Consider the following 20,156-nt stretch of genomic DNA (forward strand, 5'->3'; position numbering starts at 1 on the left):
AATAAATGTCTGCAGAATGAATGAACGGATGAAGTGTGTTGAGCTTCCTGAAACTTAAGAATACAACCAGGGATGGGGAAGTTGTAAAATGGTAGCACTGAGGGTAAACACACTTCCCCCGCAGCGGGACTGTGGTGTGATCCTAAATCACCACTCTCATTTGTAAAGGAAGGGGGTTGTTCATTTAACAAGATTTCATGGCTAATCAAGTTGTTTATGATGTTGTTTCTGTGTGTCCTGATACTTGTTTTATGCCTGATACTTGTTTTAAGTCACAATGGGAAATGGTCTTTGCTTTATTTTGTTGGATTGGGAGGGTGTCTGGGTTCTGGTGAATCACTGGCTGTCAGGTTTGGACTTGACTGAAAATGAAGTCATCATTCTGTAGTGCTAAAACCCTTCCACTGTGCGAGGTGAAGAGGAAATGTCCCTCTTAATGGATCATTGTTCTCCATGCAGATTTTCACCGCCTTACCACCTTTCACCTTGGGAATCTTTGAGAGGTCTTGCACTCAGGAGAGCATGCTCAGGTTTCCACAGCTCTACAAAATCACCCAGAATGCTGAAGGCTTCAACACAAAGGTAAATGAAATGTTATTAGCATGCCGTCTCCTCAAAGGCCTGGCCCCTACCTTTTGTCTTCCAGCCCCATTTAATCTGCCTGTGAGATAGTGAAAGCTTTTGGAAGGACTCTTGAAAAGCCAACAGTGCAAGCCCAGTGGATAAGAAATGCGGAGTCAGCAGTTAGTTTCCACCTGGCACTCAGCACTTCCTTTCATCTTACCTCTTTTTGTCCACTCCACCCAGGCCCGGGATGTTGCTGTGAGCAGCAGTGCCCTTGGGCACAGTTCACTCAGGATCACAGTTTCCCATGGCTCTTTCCTAAGGCCCTGCATTGTGGTGGACTAAGAGCTTACCTAACAGAGTCCTCTTTCCATGTTACTTTAAAAGAAAATGTTTCTTTTAGCTAGTGAGTAAAATCAGCCAGATCTGAACCCAAATCTGAGTGCTTATGGGAGTTTGTTGTTTTGGTTTTTTTCCCCACTCTAGAGATTCAGAAAAGAGAAAGCTTCCAGGCAAAACCTGGAGTGGGCATCCTAAGATGATGACCCAAACATAGAAAGCTGGGTTGGGTGCCCTAGAAATTTTGCTGCCATGGATGGCAAAGGGGATCTTGCCCAGCTGTCTGTTCCACCTAGAGTGGTCAAGCTTCAAAGTCAGCCCCACGAGGAAAGGGCATGCACCTGGCTCCCTGACTTGGCAGAGGAAGCAAAGATTTGAAAGCACCTACGTTATCATATTCTGCTGTAGGACTTGGGCAGGAGGGGATTAAGAAATTTCAAAAGGTTCTTTGCTCAGGTAGGTTAAAATATGGGATCCCATTTATGTGCATGGTTGATTGGCTTAGTGTATCAATATTGAGGCACAGGTAGTACTTAGTAAAGGGAAAAAAATCTCTGAAGACTTCTTTTGAGCTAGGTATTATAGACCATCATCCTTCAAGAGCTGCCTTATTCTGCAGGGCATCAAACGCATGTTTAAAACCAAGGCAATTAAAATGATCCTGTTGCTAGACATAGTAGCTTCCATATAAGGAGACTTGTTGGTTAGATGTAGTTCAGTCTTTGCTTACTACGATTCCATCTATGGAAGATGTGACTTGTTCTTTTTTGAATTTTTTACATAAATCAGTTTCCCACAGTTTGAATTCAAAGAGTCATGTAACATGAGAGGTAAATTGGGAATTGACCCATTTACTAGGTGGTAAAGCCAAGACTACACTGAGACTTCTTTTTATTTTATAGTTTTGGGGCCAAACTCAGCAGTGCTCAGAACTTATTCTTACCTCTACAATTAGGAACTGCGCCTAGCTGTGCTCTGGGGACAAATATGGGATGCCAGGGGTTGTACCTGGATCAGCCACATGCAAGACAAATTCCCTACCTGCTGTATTATCACTTTGGCCCCTACTCTGAAACTTCTTTGCAGGAATTTTTATGTACTTTTTGGTATGGAAGAATTTTTATGAATTTTTATGTACTTTTTGGTATAGAAGACAGGAAATATTCCATTGTCTTAGAATTTTTTATTCGATTTTGTTGTCCCACCACTACTTAAAATCAAACTATATAACTCCTAGAAATATTTGCAGATTTTAAAATAAATGTAAACTGACTTTGCTGGTTCTGTCTTCTCCACGGTTTAGTTGTGATTCAAATGCATTCATAAAGCTATACCAGCAGGAACTAAACCTTGTGGTCCTTTGTTTAACCTTTCAAGTGTTAAGAGAACTTCTGAATGTGCATCATGTTAACCAAAGTCATAAACATTAAAAAGTGAAATGGGAGGGATTTTTCAGGGCTAAAACAAAACGGTAAGAATACCAAGTGAGAATATACATTTAAAATGTTTTTAATACTTTCTTTTAAAAATGCTTCAGTCTCTTGCTATTTTCACCTAGTGTAGCCTTCTTCTGGATGAGTATAAAACTGTGTTATCTTTCTTATGGTTCTAAAGAAAATGGATCATAATTCACTTTTCAGATGAAGATAGATTGTATATTGATCTATGTATATGTGAATATATATATGCATATATATGTATATATATTTGGTCTTTGTACTTAAGTGACATTGTCTGGATCTAGTCCAGTCACTTGTGTGTGAAAAGGAGGAAATCATTTTTTTAAACTTCAAGAATAATACGCTCCTTCTGGAGCTGCGCAGCACACGGCCAGCCGCCTTCACAATGAGGCATTTGTTGAATTACGCAGAGGTCAAGCGTTGTGGGCAGCTCCTGACTCCCTTGGTTTGTTTTCCCTTAGGTTTTCTGGGGTCACTGCATCAACGCCTTGATCCACTCCCTCATCCTCTTCTGGTTTCCCATGAAAGCGCTGGAGCATGGTAACGCTTCATGATTTCAACCGTCGGCAAGCAGCTTCTCAGCCCCTCTGGTGCCAGTGGTTCATGATTTTTTTTGCCCCCAGTTCTGCAGAACTAAAAATCACAAGAACAAATTTGAGAAGCAAAACATACCTAAAAATCTAATGAGAGCAAGTTTAAGAGTTTATAGCTTGTAGGATTTATCCATGTTGGCTCTAAAGATCTGTTTTCTTTCCAGTTGTCCATAGAATTTACATAGTACAAATTTTCAACTTGATTTTTCATAAGTGTTAGAGGCAGGAGTCTTGAAGAAGAGCACTGTGTACTATACTGAAACATCAATGCCTCTTGTCCACAAGTTTGAAATTTTCTGTTAATTCCTTGTTTTCCAAGCTTCACATACCTATATGCAGAATAACTCTTGTAAGCGTTTCATCTTACACCTAGTTTTCTAAAAGAGTCTCCATTCATTGACATACAGCTTTTCAAACAAACTTCGATGGGTTGTTTGAGGACTCATTCTCCCAGTTGGTTTTAGTTTTCCTTATAGCTGGAATAAGATGTGTATGATGTGGCAGATTCTGTATTTGTTCACACTTCTTAATACAGACAAAATGTTACCTTTTAAAAAGACAGGCAGATGATAGGTCGTTTAGTCTCAGAAAATGATGATGTTTCCTGAGAATGTTCTCTTTCATTCCTCATAAATAATATTAATCCCCTTGGGAAAAATTACTCCAAATGTTGACTAGACAAGGCCTCCTATTGTTCAGAGAACCAAAGAATATAAAGTTTCCAAGCCTCTTTCTGTTTCAGTGTGTTTTGTGTTTCAAACAAAATCGATTCATTCTCACTCACTAATAGTCTCTAACCTATTAAAATCTGACAGAGAGAAGTTAGCACAGCCCATTGATTTTACCTGAGGACCTAGCCTTTCAATCTCTTGAGACAACCTATTCCCTTGAAGGGTCCCTAAGTCTCTAGATCAGAAAATAAAATTTCCTTCTTCTAGCACCAACCCCAATGGGGTCATTCCAGTGAATCACCACCTTTGAACTTTCCTGCAACTCATATTCATGCAGTAATAGATTTCATCTATTTTGACATGGTTTTGTAAGAGTCTTTAAGTAGACAAGAATGGAATTTGATTTTGATTTAGAAAAGGTGACAGTTTGGTGATAAAAAGCAGCTATCATTGGTACAGGATAAACAGGCTATGGGACAGATGAGCCTCAGAACAGGGAAGTGTCCCAAGTGTCCCTAGAACTGTACCTTTCATACTTAAACATAGACTAAGTGATATGAATGTTTACCACAGGTACTACCTCAAGATTTCTCACCATGTTCAACTCCAAAGCACTTGCCTTTGGATTCCCAGAACTTTTACGGAATTTTAATTTACTTGCCTATTTCAATCAAATACACTTAAAAATATGAATATTAGGGACATCTTACATAGAACTATAAGGACTCTCTTGGTGTTCTTGTTGGTTAGTTGATTTCCTCTAACAAGTTTAGTGGATAATCGAGAAGTCATTTCTGAATTATTAATACAGAGTATTACTACTCCTTAAACTTCTTCACTCATGATATTTATGTCCAAACCACTATGGCAGGTTTTAGAAGTGAAAAGTCATGAATCAGTGTGTGATTCTTACCTTCAAATAATCTGTACTCTGGTAAGGAGATTATATTTACATGTGAATTATGCTATTTCATAGTGGAAAATAACTGTCTCAAGTAAAATACTGATAAAGAACCTACATTTACCTCTCAGAGAGCCTAGTGAGAAAAAACTTTCATTGGAAATTATAGATTTCTTTGGAATTTTTAGAATCTAACATTTAGTCAGCCTAGAAATGCAACCAGGACTGAGGTATGTAGAAACAAAACAAAACAAAAGAGCCAAGTAAAGTGAGGAATTTCAGGGGCCAGTGTAGAAAACTGAGAAGTTCAGCTTTTGCAGCATGGAAAATAGCAAAAAATTTTAAGAAGACAAGTGAAAGCTGGATTGTAAAAGATTTGAATGTGATTTGAAGGTTAATAACGATTAAGGGATTTTTAAAATTGGGGAATTTGGATTTGATTAGGCAATGAGAAGTCATTGTAGAATTTAGACCAAGTAGAGAATTGTGATCAGAACAATTTGGGAAAAATCCATCTACTATGCCATGTAAGGTAGAAGAAAACTAGTGGTCAGTATACTGGCTCTCTCTCTGGATATTCAAAGAGAGAATTGTAGTGAGAATAAATCCTGAAAATGGGAATGTGCTTAAAGAAGAAGACACGTGTTTTGAGTAGAACATATTAATTCAGCAAATTACCATTTATTATGATGAGCCCCAAACTGACTACAGTGGGGTTAAATGCTGCCTATAAGGCCCAAAGTTCAGTGGTAATAACATAATTGTGTAACTATCAGTGTGCTGAGTTCTATATGTTGCCTATGGAGTGATATAATACAAAGACAAAACATAATGCAGATTAAGAAAGTCCTCTCCAAGGAAGTGGCAATTATGCTTTTTTCTTTGATGGTTGTTGTCATTGTGTTGTTGTTTATTTGGGGGAGGAGCAGGGAGGCACACCTGACAATGCTCAAGGGTTACCCCTGGCTAGCACTCAGGAATTACTCCTAGCAGTGCTCAGGTAAACATATGGGATACCAGAGATTGAACCAGATCTTCTGTGTGCAAAGCAAATGCCCTACCCTCTTTATGATTGCTCTGGCCCCATAAATTTTTGGTTTGGTTTGGTTTGGGTTTTTTATTTCGGGGCCTCACTGAGCAGTGCTCAGGAGTTACTCATAGCTCTACACTCAGGAATTACTCCTAATGGAGCTGGGGGAACCATATGGGATGCCCAGGATCAAATCTGGATCTGTCACATGCAAGGCAAACACCCTACCCACTGTACTATCACTCCAGTCTGATTATTAAGCTCTTGAAAGATGAGTAGGGGTCTTCAGGCAGGTGGGGCAGGCAAGGTAGAGGAAATTAGAGGGGGAAAATGGTCTTGGTTGGGATCAAGGAACCTCCGGGACATTGGGCATATATATTTCTAATGGGATCTGAGCTCTAGACTTTATTTTTTTTCAGTGCTATGAATCAAACCCAGAACCTCATATACCTACTCCTGAGCCCACCCCCATTCTTGAACTATGTTCTCTTTTTCAGACACCAATAAGCATCTCAGGGCATTGAGCAGCCTTGACCCGGAAATAAATTTTGGGAACATTGTCCCTTTCCATGTTCTTGCACAGCTAGAGATCAAAACACATCTCCACACATTCTTCTGGGGCCACCCATGGCACCCCTTAGTTCAGACGATTGTAGTTGCCATGGTTGAAAAGAGGGCCAGAGTAGTTCTATGAGGATCAGATCAAAAATCAGAAGCGGACTTTTTCTCAGTGAAAAACAAGAGGTAGGAGAAGTCTAACCTAAGATTAGCCCCTGAAGAAGGTAAGACCATTCATTGAAGAAGCATTAAGTGTTTGGTGAGACAGTAGGAATTCCCTCAGTGGAGGGGTTGGGGAGATAGTTGTGGTAGAAGCCAAGGAAGAATGCAAGTTTGAGTCTGGAATATGCAGGTAATTGGATTACTTGTTTCCAGGAGTTGATTTGCTGTCTTAAATACAAGTGTGTTCTTACTACCCTTTGAATTGAGCTTTGTAAAGATGCATTCTCCTTGCCCCTAAGAGGCACAGGAACACCAATGTGAGGCCTTTTGGAGCATCTGCAAAGCATAGGGACCCTACTGGAGCAGAAAAGCATCCAGAAAATACCTTCACCCCTAAGAATTGCCTGACACTGTCCTTCAGATAGCTGCCCACCCCAGAACCCTCTAAGACTTTTTGTTGGGCCAGGGTCAAGGGCCTAGGGCCCTTAGAGTCACCTCATTTTCTTACTGGACACTGTGGCCTATGTTACAAAGAGGGTTAATTCTACTGGGAAATATCCTCTTCACTATTCGTGAGGAGAGACTTAGGGAACTCTCCGCTGTTCCCCTAAGGCACATGATTAATTGCTGGGAAGAAATGTTTTTGAGAGGGTTCTATTCCTCAGAAAGCTTCCAAGAATTTTCCTTTGGGGTGTGTGTGTGTGTGTCTGTGTGTGTGTCTGTGTGTGTGTGTGTGTGTCTGTGTGTGTGTGTTTCCAAAGCACTCCTTTGCGGGTGAAGTTTGGGGAGTTTTAAAAGGATTTTTTTTCCACTCATCAGTTTCGTAATTCAGATGTCTTCCGGCAATTATAGCCTCCCACATCCTCCCCTGGGACCCTTCCCTTCCCACCCTGTGATCTGAAAAGTTCGAAGTTAAAACCAGAGATGTCTCCTTCACAGGGAAGCAAACCCATCGAGAGCCTTGGTGGTAGGCCACGCCTGGGTTTTCCATTAGTGGATCCAGTCTGCATATTTGAACAGGCCTCCTTGACTTGGAATGTGGGTATCAGCCAAGGAATGTAAAAATCAGTTTCGATTTAAAAAAAAAACAGAAATTTGGAGATTTTGCTTGATGAAATTCAAGAGGGAAGAATTTGAATGATCATATACCTACCAGCAGATAAAACTTCCAAAGAGGGGCAGAAGAGATGGCTCCCTGGACTGGTGCTAGCTCATGTTTTCACCTAGGAGACCCTGTCCACCTCCTGGCACTCCATAGACCCCCTAGCATCACCAGGTAGGATCCAAAAACTAAAATCAAAATAAAACAAAATTCCACCAAAATAATTTTTTTTCTTGATTCCTCACAATCTGGAAATCATTCCCACCCCACCCCAACCCCCTTTCAGAAAAGAAAATACCATGTAGCTACTTATCTCCCCTGGGTCCTTCAACATTTTTGGAGAGGGATATTTTACTCTTTTTTAATAAAGATGCTATTATAACATCAGGCATATTTTATAAACAAAAAAGAGTAGTGCATATGTATAAAATGAAACATAGACTAATGCCCTTGGCATTTTCAAGTCATTTTAGATTGAACTATTGATGATCTATGTCTGCTCCTGGTAATTCATGATGACTTGCAGTTTTTATTTTAAGCTAAATTTGGGCAAACAGCTAGTGTTTTTTGGGAACTCAGTTGTTCATTTAAAAAAAAATGAGTTTAGTCCCCCAGCCAGAGCAATGCTGTTTTCTGAATTTTCTGTGTATGCATAATTTGCCATAAGACTATTTCCCTGCCTTCAGAACTTGCTCCTAGTGGAGACAAACTTGAACACAAATGTAGAAGGTCAAGATTAAAAGGTGACCAAAGTTACAAAAGTGAAAGGTCAAAGTCAAATGGAATACATGCCAAGGGAAGCTAACCTGTTTGGGTTTACGTGATATTTTCTGGACATTGTGAAAACAGAGTTGAAGAATGATAGAAGTAAGAAAAGTGAAGATTACAGAGAACAGGATTTCAGGTTGTGGCACTTGTAGGGGGCAAGAGAGTCTGGTTGCTAGTGAAGGAAGCATGAGAGAGTGGAAGAGGGGAAATAGCAGTGTCGTGAGACATATTGCGATAGGTTCATAAGAATAAAAACTCAAACATCAGATCTGCTGGCCCTTCAGGGACTGTGAGCCCATTGTAAAAAATCTAATGGAAGCTATAGATAAGGGGGGTCATTTGTTAGAACTTTTGGTTTGAGGGTCACACCTAAAGGTGCTTAGAGCTTATTATTGCTTATTAGTGCTCAGGGATCACTACTGGTGTTGCTTGGGGTGAGGGCCATATGTGGTGCTGAGGATTAAATCAGCGTTGCTTCATGCAAAGCAAGCACCTTGGGCCCTATGCAATCTCTCTGACTACAATAGATAGGTTGAAAGCAAAGTCATGTATTCAGTTTGGCTTCTAGTTGACTGGTGGTCATACAGTCTCATGTAGACTTGGAAGGACTCAATATTGTGTCAGTTAATCCTTCCTTCATTGTTCCCTGCTGTAAACCTGCAAGAACCAGGAATCATAGAGTTTACCAACAAAATATTATGTCTTAAAGTAAGATATATGGAAAGAATACACTGACATTTTGTTCCCTTCTGATCATCACTGACCATCCTGTGTATGGCTATTCTTCTTTTGGAGTTTGGACCACACCTGGCAGTGCTCAGGGATGACTCCTGGCTCTGCCTTACTCCTGGCTCTGCGCTCAGGGACGACTCCTGGCAGAGCTCTGAAGACCCTATGGGGTGTGAGAGATTGATTAAACTCAGATTAACTGCCTGCCCACTGTACTATGGCTCCAACCCATCCTGTGTATAGATTTTTTAAGGGTCTGAAATAAATGGAAATGGACAAGTGCTAAATGGAAGGAACAGAAGCCAGGAGCAATAGCTGAGCTTGGCCTCAGCTAAGCCCTCCCGAGATATCTGGGAGGTACCATGGGCATCTCTCAGTCCCCTGGCCAAAACATGAAGGAAGTGGAGCATGAGCACTCAGAAACAGAAAAAGCACTAGAAGCTTATAAATCTAATTACTCGGTCTGGAGCAATAGTAAAGCAGGTAGGGCATTTTCCTTGTAAACCAGGGAATAGACTCAGGTTCTATTCCCAGCATCCCATATGGTCCCCTGAGCATGGCCAGGTGTAATTCCTGAGTGCAAAGCCAGGAGTAACCCCTGTACATCGCCGGGTGTGACCTCAAAAGCCAAAAAAAAAAAATCTAATTACTAACCCAACTGTTATAATGCACTTACAATGAAACTAGGATTTCCAATCAAAGAAAATATTTACTATTCAGTTTTGTTTGAAACACAAAGAATTGATCTAGAAATGTTCTCAGACGTATAGCCTTACTTAACAATGTTGTTTGGAAATGGAATTGGCTTGGAAAGGTCTTTGTTTTCATTCACTTAAATATTTCTTATGTTTTCATATCTTTTTTAATTAACTATGTTACATGTATTTTAAACTGTTGGGTTCAGTATAATGTTGTCAAAAGTATGAGCCAAAGTTCCCAGATTTCAGCCTTATAACTTTGTCAGAATGTAAATTGGGATGCATTACTTAGGGCTAGAATCACTGTAGTAGCACAGAACCCTGCTCCCCACACATCACAGGAGCTTATCTCAGTAAAGCTTTCTCTCTCACTATATTCACATCAGATGGAGGAGTGCATTGTTCATTGGTATATTGGCTATTTTCTCATTTTTGTGTGCTCTTGATACTCTGCTATTTGAGGCCATGATTTGGAGCTAGTAGAAATAATTACCTCTTTTTCCTCAAACTAGATAATTTCTAGAGAGCAAACCACTCCCTGGTCAGCATCACTTTGGTATACAACTCAATCAGTACCAAACCCAAATTCTCACCCATCTGTTAATCAAACCCTTACACACAAAGCAACATTTCTCCTACTTTAAATCACCCCAGGGCCAGACAAGAGACAACTAGGTAGGGGTCACCCTCACAATCCACAATCTGCTCAGATTGTTCCGACTTTCCAATCCTAAACTTATTTACACAACACACCTACCCTGCCTTGTAACATTCCTTCCCATGAGTATCCCCACAAAGGCTCCTTTCCATGCCCTCCATCTCTGACCTCTCCATCTCCAAACCAATGGTGGTCTTTCCCTACAGAGTATCCCATGCCTCCAGTTTCTAGGGAGCTGTGAGTATAAAAAAACCTTCTTTACGGTAATCATTTCCATGTCTGCACATCTTTCCATACCTGATTAAAGTAAACATAGCTCCATTTCAACATAACGGAGCTATTTTTTGTCTATGGCCCCTGGGTTCATAGTCATCTTTGACACCGGGTGGAGAGAGAGCCCTGAGGATTGCTTGCCCTCCAGCATCTCTAGCAGGAAGTGATCCATCACTTTGATTCTTGTCTAACTGGTGAGAATGCCTAGTGACAAGGCTCCACATAGGCAAGAACTAGAGATTGTCATTTAGCTGTGCACCTGAGCAAAATGAATCTGCAGGCTCACTAGGTGACTGAGAGTTTAATTTTTATCATTTTTATTCCTTCTTAAAAATCTATTTTTGATAAACGGAGTTAAAAAAAAGAAAAATATTTGAAATTTGAGTTTCAACCCCTTCACTTTATCTAGCTGAAATGGCAGTGAAGAGGAGAAAATCCAGTCTTAACTCAACCAGGAATGTGGTGTAACCCAGCACTGGTTATGAATGTAATTATAATCACTAACACTTGTATAAACTCACCTTTTATAAATGCTTTCCAATATTTTAAGCCACTCTTTACAGAGAAAGGAAAAAATAAATTTTATCCTTGTGAATACATAGTTTTGGAAGCAGAAATAACAGTTTTAATGGTAGAACAGTCAGTACAGACATTTGAGCAGATTGAGCTCAAAAAGATTATTTGTAAATCTGTTATCTGAAATTCTGAATATGTTTTCACTCTTGGTATTAATCTAATAGTAACTGTTTGGCTTAGTTCTCCTTCAAACCTCCAGACTCTTATGAGGCTCAAAGATTAAGGTGGGGAAAGAAGACACTGCTAATACTTTGGACTCGGCACTGCTCAACCAGTGTTGCACAAAGTTCTCAAAGAGGAGTGGGAGAAGGAAAGCAAGAGAAACTTGGTATCTGCTATTCAGCCAAAATTCTTGGCAAATGCATTGATGTCAAAGAAATGGTCCATCACCCTAATTCCCCTACCAAGTCCTACATGAGTGAGATGCCTGTGATTTTCAGGTCAGGTGTTCCAGGAATCTACTTCATTCAAAACACACAGAGAAATTCACCCCATCTGTTTTTCTGATTATGGAACTCTGCCTTTTCTGATGGTGCAGTGCTGCATATAGACTTTATCTTTCTTTTTGTGTTGTGTCACAGCCATTTCCAAATTCATTCCTCTTTTTTGGGCGGGGGAGGGGGGAGCTAGCTGGATAACAATGCAATTTTTTATGGGCACTCACTTGGGCATCTTTACAAAATGTCATCAGCTTAGCCCTTTGGAATATTCTGAAATAAGTTCCTTGATCGTTGTGAATGTTTAGGAAATGAGACGTACATGTTATTTTCAAACCATGGTACTTCCACAAACATTTTCAGAACTTATTGTGTGCAACATTTGGGGCCTGTTGCCTTCATATAAAGAGCCTTTGGGTTTCATTCACTTGTTCATAACTGTTTTAGTGACAGTTTTGAAACTTCATTTGCTGGTCCTATATTGTGTAGGTCCCTAAATCCAAATAGATTTTGTAAGAAATATGGATTTGAAAGAAAGACTTGTCGACTGCTGTGTGTCACTGCATCCTTGAAGCCACGACACTGTCCTGGCTTGGAAGAGAATGGCCAAGCTGTCCAGAGCAGTGTTTTTCTTGGTCTTGCTGTTAACACCTTTGATGTTGTTAGTAATCGGGCGCCAGTGCGAGACTAGGATTTTGTTTGTGTTATTTTTGGTTTGGGGCCATAGTGGTTGTGCTCTCACTCCTGGATTTCTACTCAGGAATCACTACTTGCACTGCTGGAGGATAGAACCGGATTAACTGAATGCAAAGAAAGCACCCTACCCACTGTACTATCTCTCCATCCCAAGACTAGGTTTTATGTCACATGCATTCACACTTAAGCCATTCTAAATGTGATCCAATGCTCTGTCCAACAGCAAGATGGAGAAGTTTTCCTACTCTTGACTGTGCAAATGGCCTCATGTGATCCAATGCTCTATCCAACAGCAAGATGGAGAAGTTTTCCTACTCTTGACTGTGAAAATGGCCTCATGAATGTGTGTGGCAGCTAAGGTTCTCCTCTCCCACTTCAGCCCTCATTGAGTGAATGGGATCTTCAGTTTGTGAAAGACTAACTGATCTTAGACCTGTGTGATTAAATACCAGCTGTTCTGGTGTAATCAGTAGCATAAGCCTTCCTACCTCTTCCTTTGTTCTGTCAAGAGCCTTTGTGTACTAATAAAATCTTGAGTTAGGAAGTACTCAGCATTCCTCTGGGTAGGATAGGGAGACAAAAATTGGTGAGAACCCCTCTCTCGTTTCAAAGGAACTTTTTAATAGCCTTGCTTGATTGAATCCTTATTGACCTCACTCTTACGGCATAGAACAAACCGCCGCACTCTGACTCCTGCTGCCCTCCCCCTCTCTGGGTCATTTGGAGGGCTGATTTCCCTTCTGAAATGTCCTTTCTCCTTTCCCTGTCCTCTTCCTCCCAGACACCCACCACCACTAACCCAAGCTATTTTATCTGAGGAATCATCTTCCCATTACTTGCACAGAAATCTATGCAAGTAAGCATAGATTTAAGCAATGTTCCGAATGGTAGCTTGGGCAATCCAAGTGGATGGTGGGGCACCACAGAGTTTTAATTGCTCCGTTTAAAGAATTTCAGTTGAGATTTTTCAGTATCTGTCTAAGATTATTTTTTTTTACAAAACTGAAATAATTTCTTAACATCTTAAATATCTTACCATAAATTTTAATATTTGACTAAAATTAAAAAAGCTAGAATGTCTTCCATAAAGATGTTTTCCTTTTGTGGAGTAGTAGAAGCATAACAAAGCTTTTGACATTAAGCAAAATGGGAAGAAATAACTTGCCAGATACGTGTTTCTGGAATAGACTGAACCATATAAGCTGACTTTCCAACCTTGCATTGTTAGCAGACTGAAGTTTCTGGATGTGTTCATCCACAAATGGTTTCTTAAGATGTATGTCTTTGCTTCAGAAGGTTATTAGCAAGTTTTAACCAGGAATGATACCAATAGGTGTGTTCTTCAATGACACCCAGAGGTATTTGCTTCCAAAACAGTTGAAATACAGCCTGTTAAGAGAACAGTCAGTTCCATGGGAATTTCCCCAGTAAGGTCTGTAGAGAAAAATGACTCGTGACTTGTTTAAAGACTATCTTTCCAGAGGCTCTTAGCATAACCCAGAATCTCAGATTTGGTGGCACATTTCTCCACCAAAGGAATAAATTGTTTCCAGGCAGAATCTGTTTACACTAGGGGATGGGGTACTTTTTCCCAAGCAAAAAACTAAAAACAACTGAGTTCTCCTTCCAAAATGAGGAACTGAAATACTTCATTTATTCTGTCTTCCTGAACAGGTCACTTAAGTGTTTTTAAATTGACTGTTTAATGTTAAAACATGTACTCTCTGTAGCATTTTACTATCATGGCAAATTAGAAATCCATGCTTTTATACAACTTCAAAGCTGCCATTGGTAAATGTCCTTTATGTTTTTCTGTGCATATGTTTGGTGCATGTTTCTGCTTTCAATGTCAGATTGCCAACATAGTGTTCTTGGGTCCCCATGGAAATGACCAGATTTCTTAGTTAGCATCCATCCAGAGGTGATCAGAGAGCCTGCCCCTCTGAAAACCTTCTTTTTTTTTGTCACTCTCTGTACAAATGTGCACCATTTCTCTATTTTTTTTTCCTGTTTGGGTCACACCCAGCAATGCGCAGGGGTTAGTCTTGGCTCATGCACTCAGGAATTACTCCTCAAGGTGTTCAGGGGCCATATGGATGCTGAGAATCGAACCCGGGTTGGCTGCATGCAAGGCAAATGCCCTACCCTCTGTGCTAGCACTCCAGCCCCCATTTTCTTACTTTTGATTGTGGAACAGTTAGATCTCTTCATAGTTTCTCCTCCTTAGCCTGACAAAAGAGAAAGCCTTCCCTTCATCGTATTAGACCTCTTACTTTCCAGGGTAAGCTTGCCCTTTTCCAGTTCCTCTTCTTTTCTTGTCTCAATCAGGTAATTTCAAAAGACATCTGGTAAATTTGTAGACTCTTTGGATTATCACAACTAAGGAGTGTGTACTCTGGCACCTTACTGGTAGAGGCCAGGATGCTGCCAAGAACAGGACAGTTCCCCACAGCTGAGAATTATCTGAGGGAAGTGTTCCTGGTGCCAAGGTTGAAGAACTCTGCACTACTGAAACGAGCCCTCCACCCCGCCAATTTAGAATCACTCAGCTCCCGGGGCCCTGCTGCTCCCCACTCTGCACATTTCCTGTGTTTCTTGGGGTACCGTAAAGCTGCTGGAGAATGAATCTAATTTTCTGTCTACTTTGATTCTCTCCTGCAAAGTTTCTTCCCATTAGCATTGATATTTCAGAGGAATATGTCTAAATCTAATTATTTGCCCCCTGGAAGCTATCTTCTTTTCTTCTTTTCAGGTTCATTTTTCTAACTCGGTTCCTGGAAAACAAACTCTTACTTAAAAAGTTTGCGGTTTCTTCCTAGCTGTGGGGCCTTTGCACGCTGATTAACTTTTCCTAGTTGCACCAATTTTCTCTTCTGAATCATGCAGATTAAAAAAAATACTTTATCATATAGCAGTATTTTACAGGAGTGTTATATATGGTTGATGTTACTTATTAATACTAATATGTTAGTGTTTTATATATACGTTTATCACCTATATGAGTATATATGCTCACAGTTCTTAGTCCTGTCATATATTTTATTTTCTAAGTATTTCATTCTATTTAGGGAAATTCGGAGAGAGGACAGATCCTGGAACTGGGTTACTGGGTACCCAAGATTTCCAAATTCTACTATCTACCTATTATGCAACATGATCATTATGGCATTTTAGAGAATTAAGCCCTTTAAAAATCTTAATTCTTTAATAAAGTTAGATTATTCAACAAGCAAGTGTGTCAATTGGTGAACTCCCAAATTTGGGCACATAGCAAGTACTGAGTTGGTTTGGATGTAAAAATTTTTATCTACCTGGCCTGTGGGTAACATCTAAATTTCATAAAAAGAGATGAATAAGATGTTTACAGTGGCATCTAAAAAACACTCCATTGCTGATATTAAACCAGGTCTTGATGCCTCCAAGTGAAAACTAGACTCTTTGTAAAAGGCAGCTGATGTGAATTAGACAATTCTGTTAGTGCTCTGTCTTAGGAATTATTACATTCATTATAGAGTCATCCTTAAAAATAAAAAAGTGGAAAATATAAAATTACAACTTGAAAAGTCTAGTTGAATTTTCTAGATGTTTCCCATTGGGTTATTTGCATCCCTACTATTTACAGAACCAGAAGTTCAAGTAGTTGTGGGGCTGTAGAGATAGTTCAACAGGAAGAGTGATTGCCTTGCCCACAACTGACTCAGGTTTGATCCTGGGCACCACATATGGTCCTTCGAGTTTAGTAGTAGTGATCCCTGAGCTAAGAGCCAGGACTAAGCCCTAATCACTCCTAGGTGAGGCCTCCAAACAGAAAACACAAGACAAAACACAAAAACAAAACAAAAACTTACATAGTTGCAGATGAGACAATGAGTAGAAACAGTTTTCTAAAATTTTGAACATTGTATGACTGAAACCCAATTACAAACAACTTTGAACCTCACCGTGATTCAATTAAAAAGATTGAAAACAAAGTAAAATTTAGAGCTAAATCATTATGAATCGATTTTGTATCTACAGTATAATTTTCTTCGGATTGATTTATATTTCCAATGTAGCAAAATTTAAAGTGAATAATAATTGAGCACTTGGAAAGGTCTGATGTCTAAAAGTCAAATTAACAAAATAGATGAATATATTCTTGTTCATTCCCTTTTATAGCCCTACAAAAAAAACTGTTAATCTTTATAAGAAATCTACATTTCAAGTAGGATGAGTGTTTGATTGATTTGTTGATTTCATTTAATTCATTTGGAGAAAATAGAAAGAAGAGGCATTAGAGTCACAAAAGCTGCCACTGCAAGCTCCCCTCCCACTTTGATGAATGTTTCTGAAACATTGTTTTACATTCTGAATGAAGTAGATCTCAGTTCTGTGCTTTGCAAATTAATATTACATTTCTATTTTTTAGATGCTGTAATGTCCAATGGTCATGCCACAGACTACTTGTTTGTTGGAAATATTGTTTATACAGTAAGTTTATCTCCCTGTTTAGCAAGCCTTTTGATTTTTCCAATACCAGGGGATCATAGAACCCAGAGCCTCATACATTTGAGCTCAGAGCTCCACTGTTGAGCCAAGTTTCCAGCCCTGGTGAACCGTTTCTAAATGCATGTCTCTAAGACCGTTATAAAGGGCCTTCCTTATTGTTATTTATTTCAATAAATGGTACATTTAGATTTATTTCAATACGTTAATGCTTTTTATTTTTTGTTTGGAGTCACTCTTGGCTTACTCCTGGCTCTGAACTCAGGGAGCACTCCTGGTGGAACTAAGGGGCCTATGTGGTACCAAGGATTGAACCTGGGTCAGCCACATGCAAGGCAATTACCCCATCCATATCTCTAGCCCCCAACGTTATGTATTTTAGATATTAATTCCATAAATACTCTTAGTAATTGTGAAATGCTTACCTTCATTTTTAATAAATACAATGCAGAATCAGGATTTCTGAACAAGGATTAGCAAATTTCCCTGTCAAATAACCACTGACACATTTTCCTGTGAAAAAAATTCCACCAAGGGAAGTGATTTCTCCTCAGTCCTCCAAGCGTAGTATAGGGCAAAAATAACAATTACTTGTGTCAAAAATAACAATTCTAGAATTGTTCTAGACATACATTAGAATTAGGCTTTAAAAAAAACAAAAAGGAAACCTGCCTGAATGTTTCTAAAAATGACATTTATAGAATTAGCTATCAAAAAGGCAGCTTCCAAGTCTTCCAAAACTAGGAGGTCAGGATGGGGGGATTGGGATTTCTCACAAGCACAGAAATAGCTCACTGAGATCTCTCTGTTTCCCCAAACTCCATCTTTTCACAGTATGTTGTTGTCACTGTCTGTCTGAAGGCTGGTTTGGAAACTACAGCATGGACTAAAGTAAGTATTCTATAGAATTGTTTCTCCTCTGTAAATGTTTCTATAGTATGATGGCTTCTTCTTAAAATTGATGAAGCTTTGCATTGGAATATCTAACTTTCAGGCATACAGCAGTTTGCCTTTGGGAAAATAATCAGTAACATCTAGCTCTTTCATTTTAAATTTTGCATATGAAAATAGTGGTTTGATTTTTATCAGAGCAAATTTGCAAGCCAAAGTTTCTTGATGGTTCATTTGCTTGCACTTAATACAGCTTAAGCTACTGAAAATTATCTCCTTTCAAATGTATAAATGCATGGTAAAAAATGTGCATGCACACACCTGTAAAATATGAAAGACTAAAGGTAAAGGTAAAGGCCCTCCCGTTGATCGTCGATTTGCTCGAGCGGGCCCAGTAACATCTCCATTGGAGACTTTGTTGTTACTGTGTCTGGCATATCGAATACTCTCAGTAGCTTGCCGGGCTCTCCGAGAGGGGTGGAGGAATCGAACTCGGGTCGGCCATGTTGGCCGCTTGTAAGGCTAACGCCCTACCCGCTGTGCTATCGCTCCAGCCCCTAAAAAATGAAAAATTTTAACTTCCATTTGCCATCCAGAGATGGTTACTCTTAACAGTTGACTTCACAACCTTCCACCCAATAATATAGGACATTACAAAACAGCTGATTTTGTAACCTTTTTCCACTTAATGATATTTTATGAATATTTTATACACCCTAAAATATACTTCTACAAAGTCATTATCCACGAAGAATATTTTATTTTATGGTCATCACATCATTTATTCAGCCCTCAATTTTAACAACCTAGGTTATTTGGGGATTATGGCCAGTGCTTCATGCTTTTGTACAATTTCATGTTCATTTAAGAGTTTTTGATTTAAACACTTTTACCTAATTTTGTGCTGAGAAATGGCAGAGGAAGAGATTGGGGAATGTGTAATACTGAGTATAGGTGAGCTGGACCTTAGCCTAGGAAGTCAGAAATGAGGGAGTGAGAGGAGGTCCTAATGAGGAAAATTGACCCCTGTCCCCACATTTCAAACAGCCTAACTAAAGGATAACACCAGAGAATAGGACTTGCCAAGGGTATCTATCTGAGTCAGGAAGACATGACATAACCATGGATTGCATTTGGTATGTTCTTGATATGGTCACAGTCTTCTCACTTTGTAACCTTGGTAACCTGGGAATGTCCTCCAACTATGCTCTTGTCCTTGAGGTGGCCCACACTTTGCTTTGCAGAACAACATGCTTGGGAATTTCTGTATCTATACTCTCCTGCCAGCTGCCTGCAAATGGCCCATCCCTTATCAGATATTCTACAAAATGGTGCTCTATTTTCCTCTAGGCCCAGCTTTGGAGCACTAGCTCAACTGGGTCCACTAACATAACTAAAACAATGTTTTCCTACTTCTCAAGATGTGCTGCATGGTTTTTCATTGACTTTGCTAGAAATTTTCAGCAAGAGCTCAAAAGTGGATTTTTAGAAAACATAACAAGCTTTATGGATTGGATAGTAGGGCATAAAAGGAAGAAATCAGGGACTGTCATATTAGGAGGATAAATGAGATAATTTTAATATTTCTATAGTTACTTAAAAGATTATTAACATGTAATACTCATTCTAATTTTCTTTTGGAGGCGTGGGTTTGGGGGCCACATCTGGCGATGCTTAGGGCTTACTTCTGACTCTGTGCTTAGGGAACACTCCCGGCATTGGTGGTTCCAGGGATCAAACCAGGGGCAGCCACAGGCAAGGCCAGGGCCTTACCTGTTATACTATTTTCCCCAGCCCTCCAGTCTAGATTTTTCTAAGTTTTTTTTAGAAAACATAACTGGAACTCTCAAAACAAAAGCTAAAAGCATCTTGTTGATTCAGAACATCTGTTTTATTTCTATCTTACAAAGTAATGATGACAATCCTTGTTTTATACGGCTCCACGATGGAGCAGATGCTTTTAAGATGTTACAGGAAACCTGCTAAAACCCTGGGCTGGCCCTGAAGCAGGATCCTTTCTGGAGACTGCTTCACCTCAGAGCCCTTTGTGGCCGCTATCGGAATTTCTTTCTTCTTCTTTTTTTTTTCTTTTTGGGTTACACCCAGTGATGCACAGGGGTTACTCCTGGCTCATGCACTCAGGAATTACTCCTCGCGATACTCCGGGGACTATATGGGATGCTGGGAATCAAACCCAGGATGGCCGTGTGCAACGCAAACGTCCTGCCAGCTATGCTATTGCTACAGTCCCCTGCTATCAGATTTTCTCATTAAAGCTTCTAAGGCAGAAATCGAGAGACTAAACTATGGTTTTCTGAACCCTAATGGATGGAGACTCGTAGCACTCCTTTCAGAAAGAAAGGTAGCTTGGGACTAGGGAGATAGTTCAAAGGGCTGGAGGTGATGCTTTGCAGCCCCTGCAGCACAGCATGGTGGTCCTTGGGCACCACCAGGAGCCTTCAGAGCACTTCCTCCAGAATGAAGAAAGAAAGCCTGGACACAAGGACTGCTTGGGCACAGGTGACATTCGGGTGACAGTCCCAGGCCAGCAGTAAAGACCTGCTT

At 39.9% G+C, this 20,156-nt stretch overlaps 1 protein-coding gene across 2 annotated transcripts in view; it reads left to right on the forward strand.

Annotated features, from left to right (window-relative positions):
* Positions 1-20,156, forward strand: part of LOC130017871 (phospholipid-transporting ATPase IB-like) — a 688,232-nt gene that overhangs the window by 480,645 nt on the left and 187,431 nt on the right. For both annotated transcript variants that reach the window (XM_056108642.1, XM_056108649.1), the window contains exons 29-32: positions 460-582; positions 2,825-2,903; positions 16,624-16,685; positions 17,535-17,591. In XM_056108642.1, the coding sequence (XP_055964617.1) occupies positions 460-582; positions 2,825-2,903; positions 16,624-16,685; positions 17,535-17,591 (321 nt within the window). The remainder of the gene's footprint in view (positions 1-459; positions 583-2,824; positions 2,904-16,623; positions 16,686-17,534; positions 17,592-20,156) is intronic.

This window comes from Sorex fumeus, unplaced genomic scaffold (genome assembly GCF_029834395.1).
Source record: "Sorex fumeus unplaced genomic scaffold, SorFum_2.1 ptg000008l, whole genome shotgun sequence".
In the NCBI taxonomy this organism is placed as follows: domain Eukaryota; kingdom Metazoa; phylum Chordata; class Mammalia; order Eulipotyphla; family Soricidae; genus Sorex; species Sorex fumeus.